The 20818-nt window shown below is 40.2% G+C and overlaps 1 protein-coding gene across 2 annotated transcripts in view; it reads left to right on the forward strand.

Moving 5' to 3' along the window:
* Positions 1 to 3919: 3919 nt before the first annotated feature.
* HELB (DNA helicase B) overlaps positions 3920 to 20818 on the forward strand; it is a 45561-nt gene continuing 28662 nt past the window's right edge. Inside the window, exons 1-4 of one of the 2 annotated variants that reach the window (XM_066369056.1) lie at positions 3920 to 4156; positions 5619 to 6017; positions 16422 to 16591; positions 18742 to 19620. In XM_066369056.1, the coding sequence (XP_066225153.1) occupies positions 3973 to 4156; positions 5619 to 6017; positions 16422 to 16591; positions 18742 to 19620 (1632 nt within the window). In that variant the 5' untranslated portion in view covers positions 3920 to 3972. The remainder of the gene's footprint in view (positions 4157 to 5618; positions 6018 to 16421; positions 16592 to 18741; positions 19621 to 20818) is intronic. The other variant, XM_066369057.1, reaches the window with a different exon arrangement.

Consider the following 20818-nt stretch of genomic DNA (forward strand, 5'->3'; position numbering starts at 1 on the left):
CCAGAGACCTTTGGGTTCAAGCCAGTGACCCCACACTCAAGCTGGTGAGCCTGTACTCAAGCTGGATGAGCCCATGTTCTCGGAAGCCTCAGGGTTTCAAACCTGGGTCCTCTGAGTCCCAGGCTGATGCTCCATCCACTGCGCCACCGCCTGGTCAGGCGATCATAGCTCCATTAGTTTTTGAGTGCTTCCTTGCCTCTGGTACAAAAAGTCCCAGGTCCACTTTGTTCTTTCCCTGTCCCAGAAGTAGAATCAGCCATTTCTTAAGAAGCCTTCATTTCTTTTAATAAGAAATGGTATTCCAAAACCAAAATTACACTGGTAGGCATGATCTGAGTTACTATGGTGACATTGCTTTCAGCCCTTTCAATAAACAGAACTAGTAAATTTATTTTAAAAAATTACAAGCTCATATTGATATTTCCAATTCAAGTTTAGTATCATAGGAGTTTTCCTTAATTTCCTTTGTTTTAGGTTTTTAAATTTTTTTCCTATGTACATTAAGAACCTTAACTTGATGAAACATGAGACATTTTCTTATTTGCTTCATCCTATAATACATAATTTCAAAAATACAATAAAAATATTACAACTAACAAAAGCCATAGTATGTGGCAAACTTTAAGATTTCTTTCTAGATCTTTTGTCCTCAGAATATGATCTACTAAGGGTCTACAGAGTAACATAAAATACTTATTCAAAGTATTCAAAAGTAACTTGAAGTAATTATTTTCCCTCAGAGGTTTTGTTATACATTTCACGCACAGTTTCATTTATTTCTCTTCTGTTCAATTTTAGGTTTTGCTTTCTGTTTCTTTATTTTTTGAATATGTGAAACATTTACATAGTTCAGAAGTCCAAACCATTATAAAGTTAAACTCAAGAGACCTGGTCCTATCCTTATCTCTTTTTATTCCATCTGTAGGTAACTATTTTCATTAATTTCTAGTTTATCTTTCTTGTATTTCTCCCCCCCCAAAAAAACCCCCAAGCATAAAACACACATAAATAAAACTATACACATTGTTTCATGTCTTGCTCCCTCCCTATTAGTTCATAGAGATTCCCCTCATTCTTTCTTTTTAAAAATTGTTGAAGGATGCTCTGTGTGAATGTACTATAGTTTATCAGTCAGTCTCTTACTGATGCACATATCTGCTGTTCCCAATCATTCGCTAGGACAACAATTACATAGTGAATAACCTTACGTCTCTGATGTTTTGTGTGTGGAAAGATAGCTTCAGGGCAGATCCAGGAGTCTCATTTATAGAAACATATCAAGTGATTTGATGCACAGCCAGGTTTGAGTACAGTTGCTTACTGTGTATGGGAAAAATGAAGCCCAGGAACCTAGAATTGTTAATATTTTCTTAAAATAAGGGATGGAAAAAAATGAGAAAAGAACAGGCAAAAAAGCAAGGTTCACACCATCCTGAATCCTCACCTACACTATCTAGTAGAATACAATTGAGTTATATGAATAGAAGCGTAATTTCTGGAGTCCTGTCCCCAAGTCATGATGTTGTTAACAAGGATATCTTATGTATACCCACAGAAGTGACCCAGATTTGAGCAGTGAACAATTTTCAGTTCGAATATATTGAGTCCCAAGTAGCCAAGGGGTATCCAGGAGTGGCATCTAATAGGCAGTTGTTTGCACAGATTTGGAAATCAGATTAGGAGTGTTAGCTATAAACAAAACTAGGTATTATGTCACCAAAAATAATTTGTTTAGGAGAAAGAAATAATTGCAATCCAGTTTGTGCAGACATGGTGAGCCAGAAGCATGAAGATCTGGATAAAGCAGGAGGCATCCTTTTACAGAGGGAAAGAGCAAGTTAAGGGGAGAGGCTGTTATAACTATAGAGCTCTGTTGTAATAGAGTTCTCCTTGTAGGGCTTTAGTGATTGACGTATGGCATGAGAGATCCTGCCACAGGCCCTTCCCTGTCTCCTGTCTAGGTTAAGGTCTCATAAATTTTGACAGGAGTCATTAGCATATACGTGACAGAGTAGGTGAAAGATGATAGAAGGAAGGATTAGAGTGATTAGGTGCTTAGTATGGAACCCTGAGGAGTACCAGTACATAGAGGCCATTAGAGGAGTCCAAGGGAAGTATACATGGCCAGAGAGGCAGAAGGAAGGCCAGAGAAGACAAATCATAAAAGCCTAGGAGTCCAGTGTTACAAGAAGAGAACAGTTATCAGTGTCAACTACTGTTGAGAGGTGAAAATAGCTAAAAGATATCCATTAGATTTAGCAACAAAGAGGCCAGAGTGTGACTTTTGACAGAACACATTGAATGTGATGGTAGAAACAGTAGCCAGTGTGAGTGTTAAGGAAGGAAATCAATATTCAATTGCATACAGATAGATAATTCTTGGATACACTAGTGTTTTGTCAGCTGCAGTAGAAAATTCTTCTAAAAGTAACGAAAGTGGACATTTTACCTAATGGCAGGGGTTGGGGGTGGGTCAATTTTACTATTTTATTTTATAAATTTTTCTTAAACTTTTGGTGCTGGCTACTTACATTAGAATTTAGCTTAAGATGGTTTTGGACTTAGCAATGTGTACTTAGTTATTTTAGGTGTATTACTAATATAGTAACAACAATATATAGGATCAAAATAGAAACATAATAGTAATATATTTTACAGTGTTTCTCAAAGAGCACCATGTTTATCAAATAATGTCCTGGCTCTGGCTGGTTGGCTCAGTGGTAGAGCATTGGCCCAGCATGTGAAAGTCCCAGGTTCAATTACCTGGGCAGGGTACACAGGGGAAGCACCCATCTGCTTCTCCACCCCAACCCCTTCTCATTCTTTCTCTTTCTTCCCCTCCTAAGGCCATAGCTCCAATGGTTCCAACAATCTGGCCCCAGGTGCTGAGGATGGCTCCATGGCCTCCCCTCAGGCACTGAAATGGCTCCAATTAGAGCCACGGAGCAGCAGCCCCAGGTGGGCAGTGCATCACCCCATAGTAGTGGGCTTGCTAGAGTGGATTCTGGTCGGAACGCATGTAGAGTCTGTCTCTCTGCCTCCCCGCCTCCCCAACTCTCACTTAAAAACAAAACAAAACAAAACTGTCCCCATCAAGTATGAGAATCATGGCACCAGAATAACTTTTTAAAACCACAGTCCTTTTTCTTTTGCTTTGCTTCCCCCGTTCGCCTGCATACACTGGGCGAAGAGAAGATGCTTTTTTGGTCCCCTGTGAGCAGAGACCAGCTAAAAGAAATTTGGGAGACCAGGCTATCCTCATCGAGAAAAAGATGAAAAGAAATTTGAATGTCACTTAATCTAGTGGTTTCCAAACCTGGATGAGCATCAAAATAAACAACCCGGGACTTTCCTTAAAAGATAGAACCCTGGGTCCCTGCCCTAGATCCAGATACAGCGGGTGAAATGGGGACTAGAGATGTGTTCCTTGAATAGTGCCTTTGATGACAGAAATTCAACTTCTTAAGGAAACGGAGGCCCAAAGCAGTCACGACCAGCCAGCAGGGTCTCAGGATCCTAGATTCGCCATACGGTGCTTTAGCAGCTGGCCCACTGTCTTGAATGAAAGGCATCTGAATTTTCGTTTTGGGGATGTTGGGGAAGGACTTGCTTTTCCCGGCTCTCTAGGCTCACTAGAGGTGCTTCCTCCGCAATTCTCTCCCCGCAGCAGATGTCGTGGGCTAGCGGTTACATCTGCCTTTGCCTAGCGGGCTGAGTTCGTCCACCTGGTGCATCTTCAAGTTTGATCATCCCACGCAGCAGTGATAGCACCACCCCTTTCCTTCCAGCCCGCGGCCCCGCCCGCCACTTGGGGGCGGGGACTCAATGCAGCCCCCGCCCTTCCGCGCGCGCGCGCGCGCGCAGGCGTTCCCGGAAGTGGACCGTGTTGCAATCGCGCACCTCATTGGCTGATAATGTCTGGGTCCCCAGCCCGGGTTTTCTGGATTCTGGATTGTTTCGGAGAATTGAGTTATGGCCTGTTTGGGTCAGAGTTTGCGCGAGCTTCGGGGACCTCTGCTCCCATCCAAGGAACCGGAGGAGAGCGAAGCCTATGTGATGGAGGATGTGGAGGAGGACGAAGATCCGGTGTTCGTCGATGCCGAGGAGCTCTGCAGTGGGGGCATGAAGGCCGGCAGCCTTCCTGGGAGCCTCCGTGGTGAGGAAGCACCTTTCTGGAGGGGTGGGACGGCAGGGGAATGAGCTGCTTTCCAGGGTGGCCATGTGCTCTGTGAGGCTTCCCATTGTTCAGACCTCCTTAGGGAAGACCCGCCTAGCTGTTTAGTACTCCTGAGGATTAAGTAATATTGATACTTTCATAACAGCGACTTTAGTAAATGCTGTGTGTATTAAGCTTGTGCTCTGACATGTGTTACCTCATTTAATGTTCACAACTCTTTGACGTAGTTTTATAGTCGAAAATGTTGATAACAGTGAATGTTGAGCCTGTATTCACACCCGGAATCGGGGCTTTTAACTATTTCCGAATGCAGTCTGGAGTCAAATATGTGATTATTTTTGAGCTGCGTAGAAAACACACACACTCAAGAAACACCTTCCAGGCATTATTGAGTCATTAAACTTGTGTTAACAATATTGATATCCATGTTTCCCTTGTGTAGTTTCCTGTACTACAAGTTATACTTGTGACTGTTTTTAAGAATATTTTAATGTTTAGATCAGTGCTGTCCAGTGCGATTTTCTATGATGATGGCATTGTTTTATATTTGCGCTGTCCAGTACAATAGTCACTAACCACATGTAGCTTTTGAGAACCTGAAATGCAGCTAGTGCAACTGAGGAGCTGAATTTCTAAAATTTTATTTAATTTAAATATAAATAGTCACCTGTGAATAGGCAGCACGAGTTTAGAGAATTTTCAAGTATTTGTGGAGGGTTAAGTCATTTATCCTAAAAGTGTTAGTGACTGGCTACCATGTTCCAAGCAAGGGTTTGTTGCTGGAAAACCCTAGAAAGATAAGATGATGAAGTTGCTGTCCTAATGGAGCTTACCTTCTAGTGAATTAAACAACCATTTAAAAAATAATCACAGAAGGAACTATATTAATTCGTGCTTAGAAGAAATACTATAGTAAGTAGTGCTGTGAGAGGTTATAATCATAAGATTCAGGGAAGGCTTTCCTGAGGAAGTGATAGTTAAGCTGAGGTCTGTAGTAAATGAGAAAAACAGTAAGGAACAAAACATTTAAGGCAGATGGAGCAGCTTATGCAGAGTCCCCAAGGTGGGAGGGACCATGATATTTTTTAGAAACTATAGGAGGTTCAGTATTGGCTGAAGTCAGAGTAGCAGAGGAAGAACTGCCTTTAGAAGAACAGTAGATTTTGCCATGCACCATGCTTACCTCTTGGAGTTCAAAGGTGAATGAAATGCCCTATTCTAGAGGGCTTACAGTATAGTAGAGGGAGACAGGTAAACAGGTAAGTGAAATTATAGACACCCTAATAAGATGTCTGTACAGGATGCTGTATATGTGTGTGTGTGTTTATGTATGAGAAGGGTAGATAAAAGAGAATGGTGAGTAGATAAACAGAATGATGGATTTGATAAAAAACATTGGAGGAGAGGTTTTAAAGTATACTGTTAACTTTGTTTTTTTAAGTTGTAATTTCCGATGAAAACACTCAAGAGAAATATAAAGTGGTTGGACGTTTTCCATTAACGGGTCCTTGGTGGCGAGTGAAGGTCCATGTAAAGCCTGTGGGAACAAAGAACTATCAAGCTCAAGGATTTCCATCATACTTTTTACAGTCTGATATGTCACCACCAAATCAAGAACAGATCTGTTCCCTCTTTCTTAAAGACTGTAATGTCCATACTGACATTATAAAGAAATTTTTAGCATGGGTGAAAAAAATATCAAGCTATGAAAACCTCAACTTTGAAACATTAAGAACTTTTTACAAGGAATTTGAGAGGAATGGTAAAAAACAATCTAAACAGACTGACCAGGAAGAGTCCCAGACAGATTATGAGATGTGCCTTCCTATGGAAAACACAAGTAGGTGTGGATTTTTTTTTAAATTTTTATTAATTTTAATGGGGTGACATCCATAAATCAGAGTACATATGTTCAAAGAAAACATGTCCAGGTTATCTTGTCATTCAATTATGTTGCATACTCATCACCCAAAGTCAGATTGTCCTCTGTCATCTTCTCTCTAGTGTTCTTTGTGCCCTCCCCCCTAACCACCACACTCTTGTCCATGTCTCTTAGTCTCATTTTTATGTCCCACCTATGTATAGAATCATGTAGTTCTTGGTTTTTTTCTGATTTACTAATTTCACTCCGTATAATGTTATCAAGATCCAACCATTTTGTTGTAAATGATCCGGTGTCATTTCTTATGGCTGAGTAGTATTCCATAGTGTATATGTGCCACATCTTTTGAAGGGCTTTTTGGTTGTTTCCATGTCTTGACAACTGTGAACAATGCTGCAATGAACATGGGGCTACATGTGTCTTTACATATCAATGTTTTTGAGTTTTGGGGTATATATCCAGTAGAGGGATTACTGGGTCATAAGGCAGTTCTATTTTCAGTTTTTTGAGGAACCACCATACTTTCTTCCATAATGGTTGTATTTACATTCCCAGCAACAGTGAATGAGGGTTCCTTTTTCTCCACAGCCTCTCCAACATTTGCTATTCCCTGTCTTGTTGATAATAGCTAATCTAACAGGTGTGAGGTGGTATCTCATTGTAGTTTTGATTTGCATTTCTCTAATAACTAATGAAGATGAGCATCTTTTCATATATCTGTTGGCCATTTGTATTTCTTCCTGGGAGAAGTGTCTGTTCATGTCCTCTTCCCATTTTTTTATTGGATTGTTTGTTTGTTTGTTGTTGAGTTTTATGAGTTCTTTGTATATTTTGGATATTAGGCCCTTATCTGAGCTGTTGTTTGAAAATATCATTTCCCATTCAGTTGGCTGTCTGTTTATTTTGTTGTCAGTTTCTCTTGCTGAGCAAAAACTTCTTAGTCTGATGTAGTCCCATTCATTTATCTTTACCTTCACTTCTCTTGCCTTTGAAGTCAAATTCATAACATGCTCTTTAAAACCAAGGTCCATGAGTTTAGTCCCTATGTTTTCTTCTATGTACTTTATTGTTTCAGGTCTTATATTTAGGTCTTTGATCCATTTTGAATTAATTTTAGTACAAGGGGACAGACTGTAGTCAAGATTCATTCTTTTGCATGTGGCTTTCCAGTTTTCCCAGCACCATTTGTTGAAGAGGCTTTCTTTTCTCCATTGTGTGTTGTTGGCCACTTTATCGAAAATTATTTGACCATATATATGTGGTTTTATTTCTGGACTTTCTATTCTGTTCCATTGGTCTGAGTGTTTATTTTTCTGCCAATACCATGCTGTTTTGATTGTTGTGGCTCTATAATATAGTTTGAAGTCAGGTATTGTAATGCCCCCAGCCTCATTCTTTTTCTTTAGGATTGCTTTGGCTATTTGGGGTTTTTTATAGTTCCATATAAATCTGATTATTTTTTGTTCCATTTCTTTAAAAAATGTCATTGGAATTTTGATGGGCGTTGCATTAAATTTATATATTGCTTTGGGTAATATGGCCATTTTGATTATATTTATTCTTTCTATCTAAGAACAAGGAATATACTTCCATCTCATTGTATCTTTTTCGATTTCCCTTAACAGTGCTTTGTAGTTTTCATTATATAGGTCCTTTACATTCTTTGTTATGTTTATTCCTAGGTATTGTTTTTGTTGTTGTTGCAATCGTGAAGTGGATTTTTTTTTTTAGTTCGTTTTCTTTTCTTTTTTTTTCTTTTTTTTTTTTTTTCTGAAGCTGGAAACCAGGAGAGACAGTCAGACAGACTCCCGCATGCGCCCAACTGGGATCCACCCGGCACGCCCACCAGGGGCGAGGCTCTGCCCACCAGGGGGCGATGCTCTGCCCCTCCGGGGCGTCGCTCTGCCGCGACCAGAGCCACTCTAGCGCCTGGGGCAGAGGCCAAGGAGCCATCCCCAGCACCCGGGCCATCTTTGCTCCAATGGAGCCTTGGCTGCGGGAGGGAAAGAGAGAGACAGAGAGGAAGGGGGGGTGGAGAAGCAAATGGGCGCTTCTCCTATGTGCCCTGGCCGGGAATCGAACCCGGGTCCCCCGCACGCCAGGCCGACGCTCTACCGCTGAGCCAACCGGCCAGGGCCTTTAGTTCGTTTTCTAACGTTTCATTGTTGGCATATAGAAAGGCTATAGACTTTTGTATATTAATTTTATATCCTGCGACCTTACTGTATTGGTTTATTGTTTCTAGTAAACTTTTTGTGGAGTCTTTGGGGTTTTCGATGTATAGGATCATATCATCTGCAAAAAGTGATACCTTTACTTCTTCTTTTCCGATATGGATGCCTTTTATTCTTTCTCTTGTCTGATTGCTCTGGCTAGAACTTCCAGCACCACGTTAAATAAAAGTGGAGAGAGTGAACAACCTTGTCTTGTTCTTGATTTAAGGGGGGAAAGCCTTCAGTTTTATGCCATTTAATATGATGTTAGCTGATGGTATTCCATATATGACCTTTATCATGTTGAGATATTTTCCTTCTATACCCATTTTGTTGAGTGTCTTAAACATAAAGTTGTGTTGTATTTTATCAAATGCCTTTTCTGCATCTATTGATAAGATCATGTGGTTTTTGTTCTTTGTTTTGTTGATGTGGTGTATTATGTTCACCGTTTCACATATGTTGAACCATCCTTGAGATTCTGGGATGAATCCCACTTGATCATGATGTATTATTTTTTTAATATATTGTATTCAATTTGCTAGTATTTTGTTTAGTATTTTAGCATCTGTAGTCATTAGAGATATTGGTCTGTAGTTTTCTTTTTTTGTGCTGTCCTTGCCAGGTTTCGGTATGAGGATTAAGTTGACCTCATAAAATGTGTTTGGAAGTATTGCTTCTTCAATTTTTTGGAAGACTTTGAGTAGAATAGGAACCAAGTCTTCTTTGAATGTTTGATAGAATTCACTAGTATAACCATCTGGGCCTGGACTTTTATTTTTGGGGAAGTTTTTAATAGTTTTTTTCTATTTCTTCCCTGCTAATTGGTCTGCTTAGGCATTTTGTTTCTTCTTGACTCAGTCTAGGAAGGTTGTATTGTTCTAGGAATTTATCCATTTCTTCTAGATTGTTGAATTTAGTAGCATATAGTTTTTTGTAGTATTCTATAATAATTCTTTGTATATCTGTGGTAATTTCTCCTGTTTCATTTTGGATTTTGTTTATATGAGACCTTTATCTTTTTCCCTTGGTGAGTCTTGCCAAGGGTTTGTCAATTTTGTTGATCTTTTCAAAGAACCAGCTCCTTGTTCTATTATTTTTTTCTATAAAGTTTTTCTGTTCTCTATTTCATTTATTTCTGCTCTGATTTTTTTTGTATTTTTCTGAAGCTGGAAACGGGGAGGGACAGTCAGACAGACTCCCACATGCGCCCGACCAGGATCCACCCGGCACACCCACCAGGGGGCGATGCTCTGCCCCTCCGGGGCGTTGCTCGGTTGCAACCAGAGCCACTCTAGCGCCTGGGGCAGAGGCCAAGGAGCCATCCCAGCGCCCGGACCATCTTTGCTCCAATGGAGCCTCGCTGCGGGAGGGGAAGAGAGAGACAGAGAGGAAGGAGAGGGGGAGGGGTGGAGAAGCAGATGGGCACTTCTTTTGTGTGCCCTGGCCGGGAATCGAACCCGGGACTTCTACACACCAGGCTGACGCTCTACCACTGAACCAACTGGCCAGGGCCTCTGCTCTGATTTTTATTATTTCCTTTCTTCAGCTGGTTTTGGGTTGTCTTTGTTCTTCTTTTTCTAGTTCCCTAAGGTGTGAAGTTAAGTGGTTTACTTGGGCTCTCTCTTGTTTATTCATATAGGCCCGAAGTGATAGGAACTTCCCTCTTGTTACTGCTTTTGCTGCATCCTAGAGATTCTGATATGTCGTATTGTCATTTTCATTTGTCTGTTTATATCTTTTTTTTTTTTTTCATTTTTCCGAAGCTGGAAGCAGGGAGACAGTCAGACAGATTCCCGCATGCACCCGACCGGGATCCACCCGGCATGCCCACCAGGTGGAGATGTTCTGCCTCTCTGGGGCGTCGCTCTGTTGCATCCAGAGCCATTCTAGCGACTGAGGCAGAGGCCACAGAGCCATCCTCAGCGCCCGGGCCATCTTTGCTCCAATGGAGCCTCGGCTGCGGGAGGGGAAGAGAGAGAAAGAGAGGAAGGAGAGGGGGAGGGGTGGAGAAGCAGATGGGCGCCTCTCCTGTGTGCCCTGGCGGGGAATCGAACCTGGGACTCCTGCACGCCAGGCTGACGCTCTACCGCTGAGCCAACCGGCCAGGGCTTGTCTGTGTATATCTTTTGATCTCTGCGCTTATTTCTTCTTTGACCCATTCATTTTTTTAAAGTATGTTGTTTAGTTTCCACATTTTTGTGGGTTTTTTTCCCTCTTTTCTGCATTTGCATTCCAGTTTCAAGGCTTTATGATCAGAAAATATGCTTGGTACAATTTCGATTTTTCTGAATTTGCTGATTTTTTTTTGTGTGTGGCCTTACATGGTCAATTCTTAAGAATGTTCCGTGTACACTAGAGAAAAATGTATACTCTGTCGTTTTGGGATGAAATGTCCTGTAGATGTCTATCATATCCAGGTGCTCTAGTGTTTTAAGGCCAATATATCTTTATTATTATTATTTTTTTGTATTTTTCTGAAGCTGGAAATGGGGAGAGACAGTCAGACAGACTCCCGCATGCGCCCGACCGGGATCCACCCGGCACGCCCACCAGGGGCGACAATCTGCCCACCAGCGGGCGATGCTCTGCCCCTCCGGGGGGTCGCTCTGCCGCGACCAGAGCCACTCTAGCGCCTGGGGCAGAGGCCAAGGAGCCATGCCCAGCGCCCGGGCCATCTTTGCTCCAATGGAGCCTTCGCTGCGGGAGGGGAAGAGAGAGACAGAGAGGAAGGAGGGGGGGGGTGGAGAAGCAAATGGGCGCTTCTCCTATGTGCCCTGGCCGGGAATCGAACCCGGGTCCCCCCGCACACCAGGCCGACGCTCTACCGCTGAGCCAACCAGCCAGGGCCCCAATATATCTTTATTGATTTTCTGTTTGGATGAACGATCTAGAGCTGTCAGTGGTGTATTGAGGTCCCAAGTATGATTGTATTTTTGTCCGTTTTTGTTTTTAGGTCAATAAGTAGCTGTCTTATATATTGTGGTGCTCTTTGCTTTGGTGCATATATATTAAGAATTGTTATGTCTTGATTCAGTTCCCCTTAATCATTATGAAATGACCATTTGTCTCTGAGTTCTTTTGCTGTCTTATAGTCAGCATTATCAAATATGAGTATTGCTACACCTTTTTTTTGGATGTTATTTGGAGTATTGTTTTTTAGCCTTTCACTTTGAATTTGTTTTTATCCTTGTTGCTTACATGTGTTTCTTGTAGGCAGCAAACAGTTGGGTTTTCTTTTTTAATCCATTCTGCTACTCTTTTTTATTGGTGAGTTTAATCCATTTACATTTAGTGTAATTATTGACACTTGTTGGTTCCCTATTGCCATTTTATAAATTGCTTTCTGTTAGTTTTGTATCTTGTTTGATTCTTCTCTTTTGTTTTTTTTATCATTTGTTTTTGTTTGGTTGTATTCCATACTTCTTTCCTCTGTTGCTATCTTTTTTTTTTTTTTTGTATTTTTCTGAAGCTGGAAATGGGGAGAGACAGTCAGACTCCCGCATGCGCCTGACCAGGATCCGCCCGGCACGCCCACCAGGGGCGACACTCTGCCCACCAGGGGGCGATGCTCTGCCCCTCTGGGGCGTCGCTCTGACGCGACCAGAGCCAATCTAGCACCTGGGGCAGAGGCCAAGGAGCCATCCCCAGTGCCCGGGCCACCTTTGCTCCAATGGAGCCTTGGCTGCGGGAGGGGAGGAGAGAGACAGAGAGGAAGGGGGGGGGGGTGGAGAAGCAAATGGGCGCTTCTCCTATGTGCCCTGGCCGGGAATTGAACCCGGGTCCCCTGCACGCCAGGCCGACGCTCTACCGCTGAGCCAACCGGCCAGGTCCTGTTGCTATCTTTTTTAAGTCATGTACTTCTGTGGTGGTTTTTTCAAGGATGGTTACCGTTAAGTAACGAAAAGGGTACCTACCATGTTCATTGTGGTACACTATCTTATGAGTGCTTCTTCACTCCATCGTCCTTTGCTAATGTTAATCTCCGTCCTCTCCCCCTTTTTTTTGTCCTTGTTGTCAAAGTTTAAATTTGGTTTTATTGTGTTTTGGTGGAGCTTTTACTTGTGGTTTTGTTTTGTTCTTTGTATCTGGTTGGAAAACCCCCTTTAGTATTTCCTGGAGTGGGGGTTTTCTGATAAAAAATTCCCTCATCTTTTCTGTATCTGTGAATGTTTTTATTTCTCTTTCATATTTGAAGGATAGCTTTGATGAGTATAGTATTCTTGGCTGAAAGTTCCTCTCTTTCAGGACTTTAAATATTGGGGTCCACTCTCTTCTCGATTGTAGAATTTCTGCTGAGAAATCTGATGATAATCTAATAGACCTTCCTTTATATGTTGTATTCTTCCTTTCCCTGGCTGCCTTTGAGAATTTTTTCTTTGTTGTTGGTTTGTGCCAATTTCATTATGATGTGCCTTGGAGTAGGTTTGTTGTGGTTAAGAAAACTCTATGTTCTGTTTGCTTCTTGAATTTGAGGCTTTATTTCTTTCCACAGGCTTGGGAAGTTCTCTTCTACTATTTGTTTGAATATGTTCTCCATTCCATTTTTTCTTTCTTCTCCTTCTAATATACCTGTTATTCTTATGTTAGTCTTTTTGATGGAGTCAGACAATTCCTGTAGGGCTTTCTCATTTTTTAAAATTTTTGAGCCTCTTTCTTCTTCTCTCTGTTGTGCCTCAAGTTGCTTGTCTTCTATATCACTAATCCTACCTTCTGTCTAGCTTATTACCTCGTTTTTCAGTTCATGAATTGAATTTTTCATCTCTGTTTGATTTTTTTATAGTTTCAATTTCCTTGGTAATATATTCTTTGTGTTTGTTGAGTTGTTTTCTGAGCTCCCTAAATTGCCTTTCTGTGTTTTCTTGTATATCTCTGAGTATTTTTAGGTTTTCTATTTTAAATTCTCTGTCATTTAGCTCCAAGGTTTCCAATATATTAAATTTTTTTCTCCATCGATTTTTCCTCATCTAGCTGTGTTACCTCTCTTTCTTTTGTATCCATGATATTCGATTTCCTTTTCCTTAATGGCATCTGAGGGTAGGATTGTTGGTAACACTAATGAGAATTAATAAAGAATAAAAAGTAAAAAAATATATGGGAAAATAAAGAAAATTTATTATTTCCCTTTTTCTTCCTCTTCTCTCCTCCTTGAGAAAAAATTGTGATGAACTGTGAATTATATTGTGCTATATGGAACAAAAACTACCTATAACGGAGGGCCTGAGTTGGGGAGAAGTGATAAAGGGGCAAAAAGGAGGTAGGGACCCACAAAATTCAAAAAAGGAAAAAATTTGGGTCAAGAATAAAATGATTTGCTTGTAAGTGATGGTCGACTAAGAGATATAATGAGAGGAATAAGAGGGAAACAGGAAAAAGGAAAAAAAATTTAAAAATTACTATTGTATTAAATGGAGCAAAAACTAGATAGAATGGAGAGCCAGGGTTGGGAGGAATGCTAATGAGTCAAAAAGCGAAGTGAAAAACACCCAAAGAGCCACAAGGAAAAAATTTGAGTCCCAAATAAAATAATGTGTTCGTGATTGAGGATTGAATGAGAGGAAAAGTAAAGGAGAAAAGAAGAAACTAATATAGAGGGATAAAAAAAGAAAGAGGAAAAATGAAAAGAAAAAAAGAACAAAAAGAGAGAGAGAGTTAAGGGTTTTGGAGTGCAACCTCATAGAGAGAGAGGAAGAAGAAAAGAAAGAAAATAGGAAATGTAACACTTATGGGTAGTGTAGTTCAAGAAGAGGAAAGAATAAGATGGGCAGAGAATAAAAGGATCAAGGTGGAAGAAAAAGAAAATAATCAAGACAAGAAGATGAAAGAAAATAAAAATGGAAAAAGTTATAAAGTCTGAGGATTTTTCTTGATTTTGAGAGGCTATCTTTTTCCTTTTTCTTTCCTTTCCCTCTTCCTGGTCGGTGACTCTATACCTCGGGTTCTACCCCTGTAGCATGCTTAGGTAGAGATTTGCAGTTGATAAGTCTCTATGGCGATTTTATATATTAGGCTTCAGTCTCGTTGGCACTTGAGGCTCGTTAGCATTTGCAGGCTCCGACAATGAGAGAGTCCATTTTCCTGGAGCCTTTCTCCTAGTTTCTTTTTCCTGATTTAGCAGCCTGATGATCCAGCTATGGGGTTGCTGCTGCCTCTGCCTGGAGAGTAAGAGACTCAAAGAGCTGGCAAATCCCCACTCTATACCCACTCAGCATAGGGCTCTGTCAGTCAGAGCTGCCAGCGTAATCAGCCAGGGCTGGGAGCCAATTGCTCTCAAGGTGCCTTTCTGTGCGCCTCCAGGTGTGTCCAGTATGCCTCAGCACTCTGTGGGAGCACTCTTCCCAGGCTTTTCGCACTTTGTAACCTGTTTTGGCTGGGAAGAAGATGCTGTAGTCACTGCTTGCAGAACAAGAGTTCTTAACAGCTACCAAGACCCTCTTTTTAATGTATAGCCCTGAGTATGAGAGTTCTGCTAATCAGAAGTTGTCCCCACCCCTATGTGCATAGCAAGAGGCACTAAAAAATATCACGCCTCTTGTCTTTGATTGTGAACTGAGAGAGATCTTGTCAGTTAGAGCCCCATAGGTCAGTTGGGAAGTGAGCAGACTGTAGGTTAAGCTAATTTCAGCGATTGGATCCGCAGATCTGCTCCCAAGTCAGACTGCAAGCTGCTTGTGCGCCCCTCCATTGCTTTTGTATTTTTTTTCTTCCTGGGGCTGTTAGCTAAATGGCTGGGTGAGGCATCCTGCCTGCCCGGAGAAGTTCGGGCGTAGGGAAGTTTGCTTTCTTGCACTCCCTGCGTGCTGCTGTTCAGGGTGCAGGGACCACACCGAGACTTTGGTCACAGGCCATGGAAAGCCCTTTCTCCGGGAACACGGGTGCCCAGTCCCGGGGTGCTAGGAGGAACCTCTCGCACACTATCCGCGCTCGCCAACCAGGATATCGGGGCTAATGGCGGCTGCCGCTAGCCCGTCTTTGCAAGGGTCTGGCATGGGCGTTAGCTGGATCACCACAGGCACGCTGTTTCCTTGGCTTGGACCTCTGTGCTGCAGCCTGGTTTGGACGTCTGTGCTGCAGCCTGGCTCTCTCCACACCCTTTGCCCCTCTTAGCCCCCACTCTCTCTCAGTTCCAAGTGAAAGCAGCCCTTGCTCAGATTAGTGAGGAAGGCGGAGTGTTCCTTTCTCCATCTTATTTCCTTTGGGGCTGATTATATATTTAGTCAATTTTTCTCTCGATCATACCTTAGTTTTCAGTGTGTGGGACTTCAAGGATAGATTTTTCTATCTCTGGTTGAAGAACTTGTTGAAATTTTGGGGAGATTTATTGGTAGCGCTCCTCACGGCGCCATTTCTCTGACTTCACCAGGTGTGTTTTTTATTTGAGATACTTAATGACTTATGTTTTAAAATGTTTTAAATTGGTTTGATAAAAATGTGCTTCATATTGCTTTATGTCATTGACATTCCGGGTCCTCATCTTTAATGTGAAGAGATTAGATTAAATGATCTTTAAGCTCCTTTTGGTACTTTTGCAGCTCAAACTGTAATTCCTTCCCTCACTCTGACTTTTGTGTCCATAGGATCACCTTGAGTCATTAAGAAAAAGTTCAGTTGTCAGTTATTCTATTTAAGAAATCAGAAGAGGAAGCCAAGAATATGAGCAATCCATTTTGGAAAAATTTCAGTTCATAATGATTTAAAAATAATTTCTTAATATGCTTTGCTATATGGATATTCACATATATGGCATATTTCCATTACATATTTCAAATAAATTTGGCAGCACATCATTGAATGACTTCAGTGACAAAAAAGTCATGATTATAGTCAGTAGAATGATTATAAAGGTTAATATGCTTATTATTTTTATATTTATCTTTAAATCCATCTTTGTGTCATTGAGTCAAGAATTTTATTCTGATTGTTTGCAAAACAAATGGCTAAGAAATAGTTCTCTAAGCATTTAAGGACAAATTTGGGTGTTATATATAATGAAAACCATCTCAGTATAAAAGAAACTGTTATAATATCATTTTTCCTACTGGTTAGAGTAAATTTATTGATCTCTCTTTGATTTGGCTTTCTCCATTAAATCAGTTGTTCTATGATCTCATCTGTATGTTTTGATTTGTTCTTTTCTAATATCCTATAGTTCCATTTATAAATGTAATGACAGCATTGCAGTTTCCAAAAGTAATGGAATTCCTTCCGGTCCTTCTGCCTCGACACTTTAAGCGCCTCATAAGCTCAGGTTCTAAAGAGATGTTGGAAGAGATAGAAGAGATTTTAGGTACATGTCCGTGGAAACTTGGATTTAGTAAAGTAAGTAAAACATTTGCTTAGCATTTAGTAATCTTATATAAGGCAAGATTTCTCAAATTTGACAATTTTTCCATCTCTTTCAAAGGAAAAATATTTGTATAGATCTTCGTGTTGATCTATTTTTCTTTGAGTGTTCAACTACATGCAAACTTTTTATGCCTCTCGCTCTTATGTAATACATTGGTAAAGAAAAACAAAATAAATGCCATTCAAATTATTATTTAGTTATACAATTTAATTTGACAGACTTTTTAAACTGCCATTTGCAACTCATTGAAGACACAAATTCTTATGAGTTTGGCAGATTGGTTTTGCTGTGAACTCAGTCCCCACTTTCCTATTTGAACTTTTGAAACCCTTTCATTGTTCTTATGGTAACCACGATGTCATTTGATTTCTTTTTATTTGGTACAGAAATGTTTACAAATGACTTCACTTCTGTTATGATTAAAGACCAAGAGTAGTAAAGTGGCACTATGAGGCTCCAGTGGCATTGGAAACCAAATGTGGCACTTAAATTTTGGCAGTACTTGGTGAAAGGTGATTTTCCAAATGAAAATACAGTCTAAAAATTCTGATGTGATTCTTGGACCCCCAAGAATGTTTACAGATACCCCTCCCCATATAGTTTGAGAAATACTGGAATAGTGAATTTGTTTCCTATATAAAATGACTGTTATTTATATATGCTTTGAAAAATAAGATTCTGGAACATGAGATTATTTTATATATTTATTCATTAGAGAAGAGAGGCAGAACAGTGAGCATTTTGGGAGTCAAGTGGGAAAAAGAGGCTTGAAGTTTCACTGTTCACTGTGCAGGATAAAAACTTTTACTGGGGTATTGTATTAATTTGCTAGGACTGAAATAACAAATATTGACCGGGTAGCTAATACACCTGAAATTTATTTTCTCACAGTTCTGGAGGCCACAAGTCCAAAATCAGGGTGTCAGCAAGGTTAATTTCTTCAGAGGTCTCTCTCCTTGGCTTATAGCCTTGCTGTGTTTTCACATGGTCATCTGTTGTCTGAGTCCTCATCCTCTCATAAATCATTGGATTAGGGCCCACCCCAGTGATGTCATTTTAACTTAATTACCTCTTTAAAAACCCTGTCTCTCAGTGTGGTCATATGCTGAGGTACTAGTGATTAAGATTTCAACATACCAACGTTTTTTGAGGGAAACACAGTTCAGCCCATGAAAGTGTATGGAGAGCTCCAAGGGGTGCCTCTGAGAAAAAGATGGCGCTGGTGGGGGAAGTTTGTGGCTCCCTTGTAGCATTTGGGCAGAATTCTTGACGTAGGAAACTAAAGCCAAGTAAAGGATGCAGTCCTTAACTTCACCCCACACACCGAGTTTAACGCAAAGTTCAGGCAGTCATGGTACCTCATGTTGCTTATCTGAATCCTGTTTACACTGATTTAACCAAAATCCATTAACAAAGTATATATTGTAACTTTTTTCAAAGATAGAAAAGGGAGAAGCATATGTGGAGGTGATGGTATAAAAGAGAGATTTTCTGTAGAGAGAGACTTTCCATACATAGATGGGAGTTAATATGGACGGTGGGGAAGGTAGTAAAGGGTAAAAGGTCAAATAATATGGTGATGGGAGGAGATTTGACTTTAGGTGGTGTAATGATGTATTATACGATTTTACACTTCAAAACTATATAATAGTTTTAACCAATGTCACCCCAATAAATTTAATTTTAAAATGCCTAAAATTTAAAATAAAATTAAGGAATAGTGTAGACAGTATTGAGAAATGTGGAGATGAATTCTGGAAGAAAAAATAACCGGAAATGTAGAAGGTGCTGCCTTTACAAGGCGTGGGAAGGGTAATTGAGAGGGTTCCTATTTTTAGCAGTAAATCTCATAGTGTTATTTGACTTTTAAAATTATGTATGTTGCTTTGAGAAAATATAATTTTAATTTAAAAATGATATATCTAATCACAGGGCAGTCAGTTACAACAATTAGTGATGTATTAGGTACATAGTTTTTTTTCCCTCCAAATGTAGTTGAAATAACATATCTTCTGGGACTTAAAAAACTATTAACACATAACATTGTTTTCACTGTGATTTTAATAACACTTGTCAACATTTATGCTTTTTATAAAGAAGCTTGAACTGTATTTTCTTAAAGATAACCTACAGAGAATTGAAGCTTTTGCAATGTGAGGCCAGTTGGACAGCGTTTTGTCAGTGCCATTCTCTTCTCCAGCTGATGACTGACTTAGAGAAGAATGCATTAAAAATATATGCCAAACTGAAGCACATATGTAGAGAACATGGGCACACATATGTAGAAGAAGCCGACTTAACTTCTCAGTTGTCAGACCAGATGTCTTTTCAGGATGTTTGGCAGTCTCTGAAGTTTTTAAAGGATATCGATGTGGTGACATATAAGAAGGGTTGTGTCTTTCCTTATGACCTTTACCAAGCTGAAAGAGGCATTGCCTCTTTAATAGGTGACCTGATGATGAGGCCTCCATGGCGTTTACATGTCAATGTCAAAAATGTGCTTGCATCTATTCATACCAAAAAACCTGAGAAATCAAGAGGCGATGATGCAGCGAATGACAGCAAACCTGATGAAACAAGATTAGAAACTTCTGAGGATATTCTGAATCCACAGGACAGTGGTGACCATTTATGGGATAACGGTGAAAATGAAGATAATGCAGAAATAAGTGAGGACCAGCTGGACCAGGATCAGGTGGCTGCTTTGGAAATGATCTGCTCCAATGCTGTGACAGTCCTAAGTGGGAAAGGTGGTTGTGGGAAGACCACAATTGTTAGCCATCTTTTTAAGCACATAGAGCTGTTGGAAGAACATGAAATAAAAAAAGCTTGTGAGGACTTTGAACAAGACCAGGATGTACCAGAAGAGTGGATTACCTTTACTGAGCAAAGTCTGTTGAAGGCAGGCAAGGCAATAGAAGTTTTACTTACTGCCCCTACAGGGAAAGCAGCTGGGTTACTGAGAGAGAAGACTGGTTTTAGTGCTTATACACTCTGTCAGGTAAAACCTTTTATATTTTTTCTCTAGAGAAAACATTTGCCTTAAAAACAAACTTTATTCAATTAGTTTATTTTTAATTTCTTCCTGACAACAGTCAGTAGGTATTTATTGAGTGTCCTCTGGATCTCTGCATTGTAGCTAATCACTAATTATCAGTGCCACTCAAAACAAACAGTCTGTAAACTGTTCTCGGATAGCAGTGAGGTAGATGCTGGTGTCAGAATGTAAAACAGTGTGCTACTTCTTTCCTTAAGAAAGTCTTATTCAGCTGAACTGAAGTGTATGCTCAGTGATGTAGTTAGTTTAGATGCTGGCACAAAGTTCTCTTTTTCCTTGGGACTGGTTACGTGCATGTCATAGTCCACAGACAATGTTTTGAAAAGCAGTGGAGTTGGAAGGAAAAGACATATTTTGTAGAGTTAAAGCTCCGTGAAAGGAAGGACTTTGACCATCTGGTTTAGTTCTCTCTCTCTCTCCTTTACCTACACTAGTGCCTGGCTACTATTGTAGTGGTCACATCATAAAAATTTCAAATGAGTTAATATGCATGAAAAGATTGTTTTGACTGTAATTAAAGAGTCATGCAGTTTTAAACTTGTAAAGGGTGGTAGAGGTCCCCCTAGCCCTGACCTACATTTTATAGATCAAGGAACTTATCATTGGAAGATTTCCAAAGGAAATGATATTTAGAGGAAAGGCCTTTTTGAAAGGCATTGAGAATGATCATAGTGTATATAAAGGGTTTTGAAGTGATTGCATCTATTGGAATGAAGTCTGTGTTGCAAAATAGTGGAAATTAACTAAGCTTAGAGAATTTAAGCTTTAAAGTAGGGGTCCCCAAACTACAGCCCACGGGCCGCATGTGGCCCCATGAGGCCATTTATCCACCGTCGCCGCATTTCCAGAGGGGGCACCTCTTTCAGTGGTGGTCAGTGAGAGGAGCACATTGACCATCTCATTAGCCAAAAGCAGGCCCATAGTTCCCATTGAAATACTGGTCAGTTTGTTGATTTAAATTTACTTGTTCTTTATTTTAAATATTGTATTTGTTCCCGTTTTGTTTTTTTACTTTAAAATAAGATATGTGCAGTGTGCATAGGGATTTGTTCATAGTTTTTAGGGTTTGTTTTGTTGTTTTTTTATTTGTTTTTTTGTTTGTTTGTTTTATTTGTTTTTTTGTTTGTTTTGTTGGGGTATT

Source organism: Saccopteryx leptura, chromosome 2, assembly GCF_036850995.1.
Source record: "Saccopteryx leptura isolate mSacLep1 chromosome 2, mSacLep1_pri_phased_curated, whole genome shotgun sequence".
NCBI classification, from domain to species: Eukaryota; Metazoa; Chordata; class Mammalia; order Chiroptera; family Emballonuridae; genus Saccopteryx; species Saccopteryx leptura.